We start from the raw sequence: 15,215 nt of genomic DNA, 5'->3' as shown, positions 1-15,215 counted from the left end.
GCACTGGTTAAGGAAGCACTGCAGGATCATCTAGACAAGACTTCAGTTATAGCTAGGACACAGCATGGTTTTGTTAAGGGTAAGTCTTGTCTGACCAATTTGATTGGATACTATGATGCAGTCACAAAAGAACTGGATGCAGGGAATAACTTTGATATTATATACTTGGATCTTAGAAAGGCTTTTGATACTGTTGCACATGGAAGACTGCTGCACAAATTGGAGCAGTATGGCATTGGAGGCAAATTGCTGATATGGATAAAGGGATGGTTGAGGCGGAGAAGACAGAGAGTGGTAATCAATGGACACTGCTCATCGTGGACTAATGTTATTAGTGGAGTCCCTCAGGGTTCAGTATTGGGTCCTTTATTGTTTTCTGTATTTATAAATGATATTGATGATGGTATATCAGGCTTAATGTCCAAGTTTTCAGACGATATGAAGGTTGGCAGGGTTGTCAAGGACACTACTGACACTATGCTACTGCAACAGGATTTGGAAAGGTTGAGCAGATGGGCTTCGAGGTGGCAAATGAAGTTTAACATTGACAAATGTAAAGTACTACATATGGGAAACAGCAACCCCAGTGCAATGTATGAACTCTGTGGTACTACACTGACAGTGGTAGAGAATGAAAGGGACCTGGGGGTGGTTGTGCAGCAGATATGAAGTTCTCTGAGCAGTGCAGATGGGCTGCAAGAGTAGCTCATGGTGTATTGTCAATGATATATAGGAATTTTTCTAGCAGGGATAAGAGGTGATTATTCCCTTGTATAAAGCAATGGTCAGGCCACACCTAGAGTACTGTATACAGGTCTGGAGGCCTCATTTCAAGAAGGATGTAGAGCTGCTGGAACGAGTACAGAGAAGGGCAACTAGATTGGTGAATGGAACAAAGGGGTGCTCTTACGAAGAAAGGCTTAAGTTTTGCAAATTACAGTGTCTGGAAACTAGGCACCAACGAGGTGATCTGATAGAGGTGTACAAAGCCTTGAATGGTTTGAGCATGCTCAATGCTGAAGGGATTCTTCCTCTTGCTCAGAATAATCACCTGAGAAGGCATAAATTCAAATTGAGGGAAGACAGATGTAGGATAGATGTGCGGAAATTTGCCTTTAGCCAGTGGGTGGTTGGTAGGTGGAACAGACTTCCATCCCTTGTCGTGGAAGTTGATAGCCTAAATAAGTTTAAGGCTCAGCTGGACAGGTATTTCGAACAAACAGAGGGGTGAAGTGGAAGTGGTTATTTTTATTTATGTTACTTTCGTTTTTTTTTTTTGGCTTATGCTGCATAAGCTTGCTTTCTTGCATCAGATGCCTCTACTAATGCTAATGCTAATACTCAATAGGTATTGTCCTGCTTCCAATTACTCTAGGTATTGACTTGTTTCCAATTACTCTAAGGATGCTGTCCAGTCTGCATAGCTAAACACTCAAGAGATAGCATCACTTATTAGCCTCCATGCATAGGCAAATCACTGCTTTACTAGTAGTGATGAAGGTTCTGTGGAAAATGGGTCATATTTCTAATGAACTGTTAACTGAATGTATATTTATTTAGTGAATTTATCCCAACAGAATACAAAAAGTTTTATTGCTTATTCATTTCAACTAGAACTTGGACAAAATAAAATATTTCATATTAATTGTATGTCTGCAAATGCAGTGGTATAACCTATCTTAGTCATACTTTCTATCAAAAATTTGCAAACTTACTGTATTCGGAATTTCATTTCTAATTTTTTTATATATTTTCAATTTTTAATTGAAATTTATGATTAAATTATGATTAAATTTAATCATAATTTAATTTAATTATGATTAAATTATAATTTATAAAAGAAACTGAATGAAATGAACAGAGAATGAACTTCTTCAAAAGAAACTTTTTCATTTACAGTTGAATCAGTTAGTTACAGATATGACTGAAGCATATAGCACAGCCAACCTATGTTCATTTGATATTGAAAGCAATCTCAGCACAGCTTGCAATATGACAGCAGAACCAGGTAAGAATAGTGATAGTGATTTAATCTTGTTAATTTTATTCAGTTATCATTGATTCACCAGATTCAAATTATAAGCCCATAAATGATTACACTATTCTACCAAGAGTCGTGAACAAAGTTGTTGAGACAGAAAAAAAAATCTATATTCAAAGATTTTGATAGCATGTTGACTCATCTTTGGTCAGTACATCAAGGTGGGGTGTAGCATTCAAAGCATGGTCTTTCTGTCTACTATGACCAGTGGATTATGTCTTCAGAACATTGCCAATTGTCAAGCTGGAAATGTTTAATGCATGGTCATTGTTTGTAGTACTCATTTAAAATGATCACCTTTAGAGGCCCGAATATCTGCACATTTTATAGCAAAATGGAATTTTCAGCAATCAGAGGATGTTGTGAATGGGCATAACAAATGAAAATGTCTTGGTAGAATGCATTTTCTTTAACATGATGGAAAGATATACTCTGTGATGGAATACTATAGAACTTAAAGGTTTAATTTACTGTGTATATGCTTTATTTTTGATGTATGTATTTAATTGTATGGTAATGTACAGTGTGTCCATAAACTTCCTTTCACAACAAACGCTCCTGTTCATAGCACAGTTGGTATAATCACTGTTTGGCTTTTCTCCTTGAAATTCAGGTTTTTCATCCAGAAAACAGCAAATCAACCACAGAACACACAATTTACAGACATATTATATATGGTGTAATATGGCCTAAGTTCCTGATGTGCCTAACAACAAAAATAACAAAATATATAAAACAAACATTGTGTAAATAGGGTACATGATGCAAACCAGAAACCACTTTGATAAAAAAAAAAAAAAAAAAAAATTGCAATATTAGGATTACCCAAAAACACTCTCACATACCCATGTGTATTTTGTCCATAAATTTGTGGGTTCTCTGATCAATATGCCTGTTTTAAAGTGCAAAAACCTTGTTATCCTCTCCTGAGACCGACTAACTCAGCCACAGAGGAAAAAAAGCCAATAAATAAAAGTTCTTCGCATCATTGATGGGATATGAACCCACACCTTTTCCTCCTGGTGTGAGAGGGCACTGATTGTAACCACTGTGCTACATGCGAGGACATTTCTAGATAATAAACAAATATTATTGCTTACTAGAGGATAGAGTAAAACAATTTGGGCCCATCACAGCATGTAAAGCTAGGAGTCTAATAGTTATAGAGTAACATTGGTAGGGGGTAGAGGCATATGATGCAAGAAAGAAAACTTATACATCAGCCAAAAGAAAAAATCCCATTTTACCCATCCATTCACTCCAAAAGTTCATCCAGTTCTTCCTTGAATTTATTTAAACTGTCAAGTTCCATAACGAGAGATGGAAGTTTGTTCCAGCAGTCAACTAGGAAAATTTCCGCACGTCTATTCTACAACTGTCTTTCCTCAATTTGAATCTATCCCCCTTCAGGTGTGCAATCTGAGCAAGAGGAAGAATCCCCACAGCATTGAGCTTGCTCAAACCATTCAATGCCTTATACACCTCAATCAGATCACCTCGCAGATGCCTAGTCTCCAGACACTGCAATTTGCAGAACTTAAGCCTTTCGTTGTAAGAGCAACCTTTTGTTCCTCTCACCAATCTCGTTGCCCTTCTCTGTACTTGTTCCAGCAGGCCTACATTCTTCCTAAAATAAGGATTCCAGACCTGTTAGCAGTATGTAAGGTGTGGCCTGACCATTGTCTTATACAAAAGGAAAATCACCTCCTTATCCCTTGAGCAAAATTCCTGTATATTATTGACTACACCCCATGAGTTTCTCTGGTAGCCTGTCTGCACTGCTCAGAAAACTTCATATCTGGCTGCACAATAACCCCCAGGTCTACTTTGAGTGTAGTACCACACAGTATTGCATTTGGGGTTACTGCTACCCAAATGCAATACTTTTATACTGATTCAGCCATGGAGTGAAAAAGCAAATAAATGTCCCTCACATCATTGATGGGATTTGAACCCAAGCCTTTTCCACCTGGTATGGGGAGGAGAGTGATTATACCCACTTGCCACCCATGCATGCAGTCAGGGAAAGTGATTACACCTGTTAAAAACTTTCTTGCACTTGTTGTACTCATCCTCTTAATGGTTCTTGGCAGCCATGGGTAGATTTACTTGTGAAGCCACTTGAATGGTCTGCATTTGTGGTGGTAGACTGTGTTTGTAAGTTATCCATTTCAGGAGCCAGTACTCTTCTGCATAATTTTTTCTTTAGTATTGGTAGAAATTACACCCAATTTTCAGCTGAATATAGCACAGAGGAGTAGATACTGGTGTGAATATATTTCTTTGTTGTTTGCAGGTCATTAACATAAAGAAGATGATGATTGACATGCCATCTGAGGCTTCTCACTTTACTTACTAAAGCTTCTGTGGTTAAGAAACAAAACTTGGGGTTCAAAATGACTCCCAAGTCCTCGTAGCTGCCTACAACCGGATAGGGTAATCTTGGAGAGCAGGCGGGACTTAATTAGCTTTTTTTTTAGCAAGAACACCATCATTAACAGATTTATTTGGGTTTAGCCTCAGCCTAAAGTTGTTCAAGATAGTCTGTGAATTGCTCAATCTTATTCTTAATAATGGATGTCATTGCTTGAGGGTCAACTCCTGGTGGAATATGAGTAAGTAGCTTGATGTCACCTGTGTACAACAATATATATTGTCTGCCCACAATAAATGGCTTCAGTGCTGTAGTAAATAACAGTCCCAAAAGCACCAGTGCTAGTGGCAAAGCAGTATTTATTCTTCTTGTGTTATGTTGCATTGAAGGAATAAAACTTTATCAGTTAGCAGCAACATTAAATGGCTAGCATGTTATCTTTAATATGGAAATAACTCTCAAGCAAGGTTAGAAGAGTATTTATGCTATGTAATGCTGCTTCAAGGTCTACATACACTGTTGCTGGTTTTTGTTTGCTGTTTGGGACATTATGGGTGCTATTAGTCGTGGATAGTAGATTTGTCTCGGTTAAGTTAGCTGACAAACTGAATGAATATTTTGCATCTATATTCACACATGAGAAATTCTTATAGGGAAGTGGAGGCCAGAAGCTTATCAAACTCTAACAGGGTACTAAATTATTTTTAAAACTGAGATCAAAGTGGAGGAGAAATTGTTGAAATTAAACATAAGAAAGGCACCTGGGATGGATGGATCTATACAGTTATATTAAATAAGGCAGCAAAGGAAGTAAGCAAACCTTAGCCGTAATTATGAGAGCATCCTTGGACTCGGGGGCAGTCCCCATGGATTGGAAATGTGCAAGTGTATCCCCAGTTCACAAAGGGGGATCAAAGGGTGACACGAGTAATTACAGACCTATTAGTTTAACTTCTGTTCCAGGGAAAATAATGGCATTACTGGTTAAAGGAGCATTGCAGGATCATCCGGACTAATTCAGACACAGCGTGGTTTTCTTAAGGGAAAGTCTTGTCTGACAAATTTGATTGGATACTATGCTGTGGTTATAAAGGAATCGGATGCAAAAAACAATTTTGATATCATAGTCTTTGATATTGTTGCACGTGGAAGATTACTGTACAAATTGGAGCAGTATTGCATTAAGGGAAAGTTGCTGCTATGGATAAAGAGATGGCTGAGTGGGAGAAGACAGATAGTGGTAAACAATGGGCTCTTCATGGACTAATGTTATTAGTGGAGTCCCCAGGGTCTGGTGTTGTGCCTATTGTTATTTTCTATATTTATCAATAATACTGATGAAGGTATATCAGGCTTAAGGTCCAAGTTTGCCGATGATATGAAGGTTGGCAGGATTGTTAATGACAGTACGCTACTGCAATAGCATCTAGAAATCTTGGGCAGATGAGTTTACAGGTGTCAACTGAAGTTTAATATTGACAAATGCAAAGTACTGATTATGGGTAGAATTAACTCCAGAGTGATGTATGAACTGTGCAGTACTACACTCAGGATAGTGGAGAATGAAAAAGACCTGAGGGTAATTGTGTAGTCAGATATGAAAATTTTCTGAGCAGTGCAGATGGGCTACCAGAGCAGCTTATGGGATCTTATCAATGATATACAGGAATTTTTCTAGCAGTGATAAGGTGATTATCCCTCTGCATAAGACAATGGTTAGGCCACACCTTGAGTACTGCATACAGGTCTGTAGGTCTTTAGGAAGGATATAGAGCTCCTGGAATGAGAACACAGAAGGGCAACGAAATTGGTAACTGGAACAAAGTGTTGTTCTTTCCAAGAAAGGCTGCAATTTGCAAGACTGCACCTTGCAAAGTGCAACATCTGAAAATTGCAAAAGGCCTGTAAATTGCAGAATCTGGAGACTAGGCACCTACAAGGTGATCTAATTGAGGTATATAAGCCCTTGAATGATTTGAGCAAGCTCAATGCTGATGGGATTCTTCCTGTTGCTCAGATTACACACCTGAGGATTTTCTCAATAATTCCAGCATGCTGCAGTTTGTACAATAGCCTCTCAATGGGAACCAAGTCAAAAGCTCTACTACAATCTATATGTATATATGATACTGAAATTGTTTCCCTGCATCTAAATGCCTTATGACTTCAACATAATTAACCCAGTTTGTCAGTGCAGACTTTCTCTTCATGCCGTGAATTATCTTACCCACTACAAATGGCAAACAGCTGTCTACTCAGCGATCTAGTATGTATGCAACTCCCTTCCCCCCAATTCAGACCCTAAGAACAGTTTAGTCAGGTCCACTTGACTATTCTGCTGCCCTGGTTCAAGAGGATTGTTCTATTGATCTTGACTATTCTACTGATCTGTTTACTATTCAGGGGAGGTACCCATAGACTGGAGATGTGAAAATGTGACCCCCAATTCATAAAGGAGGATCAAAGATTGACACAAGTAATTATAGACCTGTGAGTTTAACTTCTGTTCCAGGAAAATTAATGGAAGCACTGGTTAAAGAAACACTACAGGATCATCTAGACAAGACTTCAGTTATAGCTTGGATACAGCATGGTTTTGTTAAGGGAAAGTCTTGCCTGACCAACTTGATTGGATACTATGATGCAGTCACAAAAGAACTGGATGCAGGGAATAACTTTGATATTATATATTTGGATCTTAGAAAGGCTTTTGATACTGTTGCACATGGAGGTATGGATAATTGCTGCTATGGATAAAGGGATGGTTGAGGGGAAGAAGACAGAGAGTGGTAATCAATGGACGCTGCTCATCATGGACTAATGTTATTAGTGGAGTCCCTCAGGGTTCAGTGATGGGTTTTCTGTATTTATAAATGATATTGATGATGGTATATCAAGCTTAATGTCCAAGTTTGCAGACGATACAAAGGTTGGCAGGGTTGTTAAGGACACTACTAACAGTATGCTGCTGCTGCTGCTGCTGCTGCAACAGGATCTGGAAAGATTGAGCAGAGGTGGCAAATGAAGTTTAACATTGACAAATGTAAAGTACTACATATGGGAAACAGTAACCCCAGAGCAACGTATCAACTCTGTGGTACTACACTGACAGTGTAGTACCACAGAGTTGATACGTTGTGGTACTACACTGACAGTGGTAGAGAATGAAAAGGACCTGGGAGTAATTGTGCAGGCAGATATGAAGTTTTCTGAGCAGTGCAGACAGTCTGCAAGAGTAGCTCATGGTGTCTTGTCAATGATATACAGGAATTTTTCTAGCAGGGATAAGGAGTTGATTATTCCCTTGTATAAGGCAATAGTCGGGCCACACCTCGAGTACTGTATACAGGTCTGGAGGCCTCATTTCAAGAAGGATGTAGAGCTGCTAGAACGAGTACAGAGAAGGGCAACAGGATTACTGATTGGAAAAAGGGTTGCTCTTACAAAGATCTTAGAAAGGCTTTTGATACTGTTGTTGCAAATTACAGTGTCTGGAGACTAGGCACTGGCGAGATGATCTAATAGAGGTGTATAAAGCCTTGAACGGTTTGCGCATGCTCAATGCTGATAGGATTCTTCCTCTTGCTCAGAATAATCACCTGAGAGGGCATCAATTCAAATTGAGGAAAGACAGATGTAGGGTAGATGTGCAGAAATTTGCCTTTAGCCAGTGGGTAGTTGGTTGGTGGAACAGACTTCCATCCCTTGTTGTGGAAGTTGATAGCCTAATTAAATTTAAGGCTCAGCTGGACAGGTATTTTGAACGCACGGAGGGTTTTTTTTTTTTTTGGCTGATGCATCATATGCCTCTGCTAATGCTAATGCTGTTCTCTTGTTCTGCTGCTCTTGACTGTTCTTTTGTTCTACTGCTCTGGTTCAAGAGGATTTGTTTCTATTGAGACTCCATTGTCAGAGAAATTAGGTAACTTTTTTTGTAATAGGGTTAGTGGGATCATAACCAGTGTGTATCTGCTGGAAGCAACAAGTAATGATGTTACCAATAGACTGTCAGATTTTAAGGGAGGGAGAGGTGAACAGTGCATTATTATTCATGTGGGGCTAATAATATTAAATGCCCATGAACTGATGATTAACTTGATAAATATAGGACCATGTTGAAAAACTGCTACAAGTTAGAATATGTATATGTGGATATACATATTCTACAAGGTAGAATATGTATATCCACAATTCTGCCGAGTCATGATAGGAGGGACTGTATGCTGAAAGCCTTTTAGGTTAACTGAATGTCTTGATGGAATTTGCAGGCTTTTATGGGGAAATTTTTATAAGTGGCCTGCCTGAGTAGTTAGAAGGAATTTGTTCTGTCAAAATGGAATATATTTGAAAAAAGGTTGTACCATCACTGCCAATGCTTTCATATTTCAGGAAACATTCCTTGTTTGTGGTTGCGAAAGCTGATATTGTGAGAATAATGATGCTTCAAATGAAAAGTAAACTAATGCTGTGAAATTAGTTTAAATAACTTCAAGGGATGTGTCAGGATAATAAACTATACAAGACTACTTCATTGTAACTGTGTCTAATGTCTTCCAGAAATAGGGCTCGTGAGTATCACTATAGTATGTATAATATATTTAGGAAGAACAGGCAAGGTATAAAGGGTGAGGGTGGGGATCATCTTATCCAAAACAGCTTGAGAATGACACAAGCTTTCCAAGATTCAAGCACAAATCTGTGTTGTGTGAAGTAGTTATATGCAAAGGTAAAATGAGAGTTGGGGTATGCTACAGAGTGGTCTGTGAAGAATATAATGAGAGCCCTTCTATGTGTAGATGGAATGGATAGGCAACTATGAATGTCTTATCATGGGTGATTTTCAGTTTACCCCTTAGTGATTGGAGCAAGTGGGAGGAAAGCTCACCATGGGGGACATTTTTTTAAATAAACTTAAAATACTAAAAGTAAGAATATTCTAGACCTGATCATTACCCATGAACAAGATGACATCATAGCACCCATAGTCATGGCCGCTCAAAAGTGCAGGGAATGCATGATCAACACACAGGCAGCAAATATCATAAAAATTGAAAACCAGCACTAGCCTCTGTGAATACATTTTATATCAACAGGAGCCCTAACTACTTTGTTTTTCATGTTGTGTATGATTGTGTTGATTATTACATGTATACTTTGTGCGGAATTTGTATTAAATGGTTGTGGCACCAAGTCGCTATTGTTTGTTATTTGGTTTTTAGGAGCATTAGCAACTAAGGCCATATTACTCCAGGGACATGCGGTGGTCATTCCCTGATCTTTCCGCATCCTCCGTATTTGGTGGTTACGGGCTTGAACCCTGGTCTAATCAAGAACCGTATGCTATGCACTTCTGCTCTTGCCCACCTGGCTACGGAGGCAGACCAAGTCACAGACAATGTATTCGTGTGTTTGTGCAAGAGGAGGGGACTAAGGTAAGAGACACATAGACAAGGCATATGAGAAGACAGAATATTATTATTTAGAAAAGTGTTTGTACCGCTAACTTTTTTATTAATTTAATAGTAGTAAGATTTTATGATTAGATAAATAATAAAGGTAAGCGTTTTAACTCATTAAATAAAAGAGTCAATTAAAATTACTCAAATATCTTAGAGCAAAATACACTAAATATTAATTTTTAACATCATTAAAAATTATTGGATTAAGGTAAGATGTTTCCAAGGGAAAAAAATTAAATAGAGCAGAATATAAAAAAAAAAGAACAGAAAAACAAGAAGTATGTTAAAGTATTGCAAAAGTACTATTGACTATTGCACATGAAAAAAAAAGGTGATGAATCGGAGCAAATTTCTGATGATGATAAAGTAATAGGACAACCGATGGTGGAGCAAGAAAATTATGCTTCTCTTGGAGTTAAAAAATCAGGAGCAGTGGATTAAAACATTCCCATAGAAGCCATCAAGGATCCTGGTCATTGGCCCAAAATTTTATTAAGAAAGTGGATAGACATGGTGGAAATTGGACCTAAACAAGTGAATAATGTTTCATTTCCTTCAAATGAAAAAGGACAATTTTCAAGTGTATATTATACAAGGACATTAGCAAACAACAAAAAAGGTTAAATCATGACCGGTTAATATATTCACTGTCAAAAAATAGTATATATTGTTTTTGTTGTAAAATATTTGGAACTGCAAGTATTCAATTATGTTCAACTGGCTTTTCTGATTGGAAGCATGCTAGTATTAATTTGCAACGACATGAAATATCTTTTACTTATATTTCTAATTACAATAAATATGTTACAATGAAGTCCATGTTAACAAAACAAACAACTGTAGATAAAGAACAATGTTGCTTGTATGAACTAGAGAAAAATCGGTGGACTGAAATGAATTTTTCTATTGTTCAATATTTAGCTGGCCAGTCTTTTGCATTTTGCGGTTCCTCAAGTGAATTTTATGTTCCCAATAATGGTAATTGTTTGAAAGCAATTGAAATGTTAGCTAAATTTGATCTGTACATAATGGATCACCTTTCCAATATAAAAAAAAATATTAGTCATATGCCACATTATCTGGGAAGTAAATTTCAGAATGAAATTATTTCTTTAATTTTTTTTTTTTTTTTTTTTTTTTTTTTTTTTATGTGAACCCCAAACACGAGAGGTATTAGAACCTATAGTACTTAGTACCGTGCTTGGGTTTGAGGTTAAGAAGACGAAAGAAGATATTTGTTGACATTGGACTTGAACTTCTGTAGATTATAATTTTCAGGAAATACGTATGAAGGAAGGTTGTTCCAGAAAACGGCAATTGAATGAATAAATGAGGAAGATGAAAAGTTGGTTCTGTGGGTTTGAAGTTGGACAGTAAATGGATGTTGGCTAGTGGTGGCACGTGTTCGGACTGTTTTGAAAGAGAGAGCAGGAATTATAGAAGCCAATTCAGAAGAACAGTGCCCATGGAAGTATCTGTAGAAGAGGCATGCAGCAGAAACAGTGCGTCTATGTTAGAGATGAATCATTAATTAACCTAACTGCCCTCTTCTGAATGGAATCAAGAAGTGAGAGAGGTTTTGGGGGCACCACCCCAGATGTGGGAACAATATTCCATGGCAGGGCGGATTTGCGATTTATACAGAGTGAGCAGCTGTTTGGAAGAAAAGTAACACTGAGAGAGAAAGAGAAAACCAAATTTTTTAGATGCAGAGGAAGCAATATTTGTAATGTGCTTGTGCCAAGAGAGATTAGAAGTCAGGGTAATCCCCAAAAGCTGGTGCATTATGACCCGCATAGTCCATGCGCCATTAAACCTCAATACAAACAAACAAACAAAATCCCCAAAAGAGATATATCATTTTGCCTAGAAATCAAGAGTGTCTCTAAAGGAGCAGAAGAATCCTTTTTGCGAGATATAAGACAAGACTGAGTTTTAGAAGGGTTGAAATCAATTAAGTTGTCTTTGCCCCACTGGAGAATTACCTGAAGATCGCCATTTAATGAATTTGGTAGCAGATTTTCGAGAAGTTGAAGCTGATTGAGCAGGATAAGGTTTCCTCAAAATGGAAAGTTGAATGCAATGTGCTATCATCGGCAAAACTACGGATAGGATTTCCAGTTAATGGAAGAAGGTCATTGATATACAAGAGGAAAAGAGTGGGGGAAAGAACTGAACCTTGGGGGACACCGGCATTAGTGGAGAAGTTAGAAGACAGAGAGCCATCTACCATCACCCTCAGTGAGCGATCAGAGAGAAAACTGGATAACCAATTATAAAAAACAGTTGGCAAACCATAAGATGGAAGCTTGTTTAGAAGACCTTTACGCCAAACACGATCAAAAGCCTTTGAGATGTCAAGAGCAATTACTTGTGTTTCACCGAACCTTTCCATTGAATTAGTCCATAAATGGGTAACATAAGCCAGAATATCTCCAGTGGATCGACACTGACGGAATCCATACTAGTGATCGTTGATCAGACGGAAGGTTTCTAGGTAGTTTAAGAGTTGGCGGTTAATTGTTTCTCCATTACTTTAGAAAGAGTAGAAGTAATTGCAATGGGATGATAATTGGATGGGAGGGATTTCTCACTCTTTTTAGGAACTGGCTGGATATGAGCAAATTTCCAAGCAGAAGGAAAAACACCTTTGGAATAAGAAAGTGAAAAAAGGTGGCAAAGAATAGGAGTAAGTTCAGGAGCACAGGTTTTGAGAACAAGTGGAGAGATACCATCAGGACCTGGAGCTTTCTTAGCATCAAGATTCATCAAAATCCTTCTGATATCCTTTTGACGGAAGACCACAGGAGGCATTGAATGGAGCGTGTTGGGAATGGTGGGAGGTGTTTTACCAAGATCATTAATACATGAGCTGGAAGAAAAATGGGATGCTAGCAGGTCAGCTTTATCCTTGGCTGAAGTGGCAACAGAACCATCTGGTTTGGACAGAGGTGGGAGCAAAGATGGGCAAAAGTTGCGGCCAATAGCTTTGGCAAGAGACCAGAATGCTCGGCTACCATTAGGGCAAGAAGCAAGTTTTCTACTCTTAGCCTGTTCAAACTCTAGTTTGGACTGATTAATAACTGCTTTACAACTGTTGCGAGCTTTGGTGTAGGCAGAAAGTGAAACTGAAGAATTAGAAACAAGCCAATTACGATATGCAACATTCTTCTCTTGGACAGCCTAAGCACATTTATTGGAAAACCAAGGTTTAGATAAAGGACAAGATTTTAAAGTGGAGTGTGGGATAAGGGATTCCATTCCTGCAGGAATAATCTCACTGACACGATCTGAGCAAACATTGACATCAGAAGTTTTGAAACAGTAATCCAACCAAGGAAAAGAAGTCTCGCAGGTCATCCCATTTTGCATTCTTGTAATGCCAAACAACACGTGGTTGGGAATAGCCATGAGATAAAGGTTCCATTGGAGAAGAGACAATCACCAAGTTGTGATCTGAAGTGCCTAAAGGACCTCTCACTTCGACCGTGTACTTAGAAGGGTTGTTTGTGAGAAAAAGATCAAGCATATTGGCTGTATAATTAGGATTGTCCAGTATTCTTGTAGGTAAATGAACAATCTGTGCTAGGTCATTAGTAATTGCAACCTGCTGGGTCGGTGTGACTAGAAAACGGAAGCCAGCTGGAGTTGTGAACATTAAAATCACCAAGGAAAATTACTTCACTGTTAGGAAAGTTGGACTAGAGAAAGTCAAGTTGCAAAGATTGGAAGTCAAAGAGCTCCAAGTGATTAGTGGAATCACTTGGAGTTGGGTGAACGGTAGAGACAACAGATGAATTTGACACAATGAGGTAGAGAGATTTTAAGCCAGAGAAGATCAAAGAGAGGAGATTCCAAATTGCCAAGTCTCCGACAGGGAATATCAGAACGGACATATGCACAAGTACCACCTTTGAGGTGGAAGGAATCATACACCGAATAATTTGGGCATCTGAGATGAGTAGTAGATGAATCAACCGATAACTGAGATTCTGTCAGAAAAAGTAGATGAGGTTTGGCAGACTGCAAGTGGAAATGGACATCGTTGCGATTAGAATTGAGACCACGTATATTTGTGAAATGAATTAGGAAGTCCTTTAATTGCTGACAAAATAAAGAAAGAAATATTAGGTAAAGTCGAAAATAGCAAGTATTTCTCAATTATTCTAGACTGCACCCCTGACAATAGCCATGTTGAACAATTAACATTTATGTTTTGTTGTATATTCTGGCAGTGACGTAGAAATAAGGTAATTTTTTGGGATTTCATCAAATTAATGACACAACAGGTAAGGAATTATGTATATTATATATTAAATGATTTATTCCCAAAATATACAAAATTAAATAACATGAGGGGTGAAGGTTATGACAGCAGTTCCAATATGAGTGGAAAATATATTGGCCTTCCAAAACGTATCAAAGATGCAAATAAGTCGTCCAATGTTTGTACAATGTAATTCTCATACTTTAAATTTAGTGATGCAGCAAAATTTAAATTTAGTGATGCAGCAAAATTTAAATTTAGTGATGCAGCAAAAGTCACTTTTGAAATTGTTCAATTTTTCGACATTATGCAAGAGTTTCTTTCTTTCTTTTCTTCCTTCTCATACAGATGGGAAAAATATTCCAAAATTCACATTAAAATCCATCACATTAAAATCCATGTGGGAAATTAGAATAAAAGTAGTTACGCCATTGAGATTTCTACTTTGTGAAATTTATGACACATTGTTACAATTAATATCTGACCAAAGTAGAGACATAAATACTAAAAATCTTGTTCAAACCCTTGCCAAAGATTCATTCTTTTAAATTCATAATATCAATTATCGTATGGTATGGTATTCTAAATAAAGTCAATGTTGTTAATAAGATGTTGCAAAATCCTAAACTAAATATTGCAGAATGTACAGAAGCCTTGAACAATTTGATAAAATATTTTGAAATGAAAAGGTCAGACGAATATTTTGAAAAGTGTATTTCTAAGGCTTTTTCATTATCGAATGACTTGGATTTGGAAACCATGTTTCCTGCAGCGGCAGCCTTGAGAACAAGATGTGCAAAAAATCAATTTGACTATGAGTTGCCAGATGACCCAATCACAGACCAAAATTAAAATATAAGGTGGGGTTTTGTTTTACACTTTTAGATACAGCATTAAATTCAATACAAACTATATTTGACATGTTAGCAGATACAGATGCGTATTTCAACTTCTTATGAATTTTTCTGATTTAAATGATGAAGACCTTAAAATGCATTGCAGTAATTTACATGTAGAATTGACAGATCCTTCTATTTGTGAAAGTAATATAAATGACAAAACTTTTTGAAGAGC

At 37.6% G+C, this 15,215-nt stretch overlaps 1 protein-coding gene across 1 annotated transcript in view; it reads left to right on the top strand.

Annotated features, from left to right (window-relative positions):
* The first annotated feature begins 1,941 nt into the window (after positions 1-1,941).
* The window catches only part of LOC150089747 (angiotensin-converting enzyme-like), a 118,190-nt gene continuing 104,916 nt past the window's right edge, over positions 1,942-15,215 (top strand). Inside the window, 1 exon segment of the mRNA XM_090389642.1 lies at positions 1,942-2,008. Within this exon segment, the coding sequence (XP_090245768.1) occupies positions 1,993-2,008 (16 nt within the window). The 5' untranslated portion in view covers positions 1,942-1,992.

This window comes from Mastigoproctus giganteus, chromosome 2 (genome assembly GCF_048544385.1).
Source record: "Mastigoproctus giganteus isolate SK-2022 chromosome 2, ASM4854438v1, whole genome shotgun sequence".
In the NCBI taxonomy this organism is placed as follows: Eukaryota; Metazoa; Arthropoda; class Arachnida; order Uropygi; family Thelyphonidae; genus Mastigoproctus; species Mastigoproctus giganteus.
The sequence above is the reverse complement of the archived record's forward strand: the minus strand, read 5'-3'. Positions and strand labels throughout refer to the sequence as shown.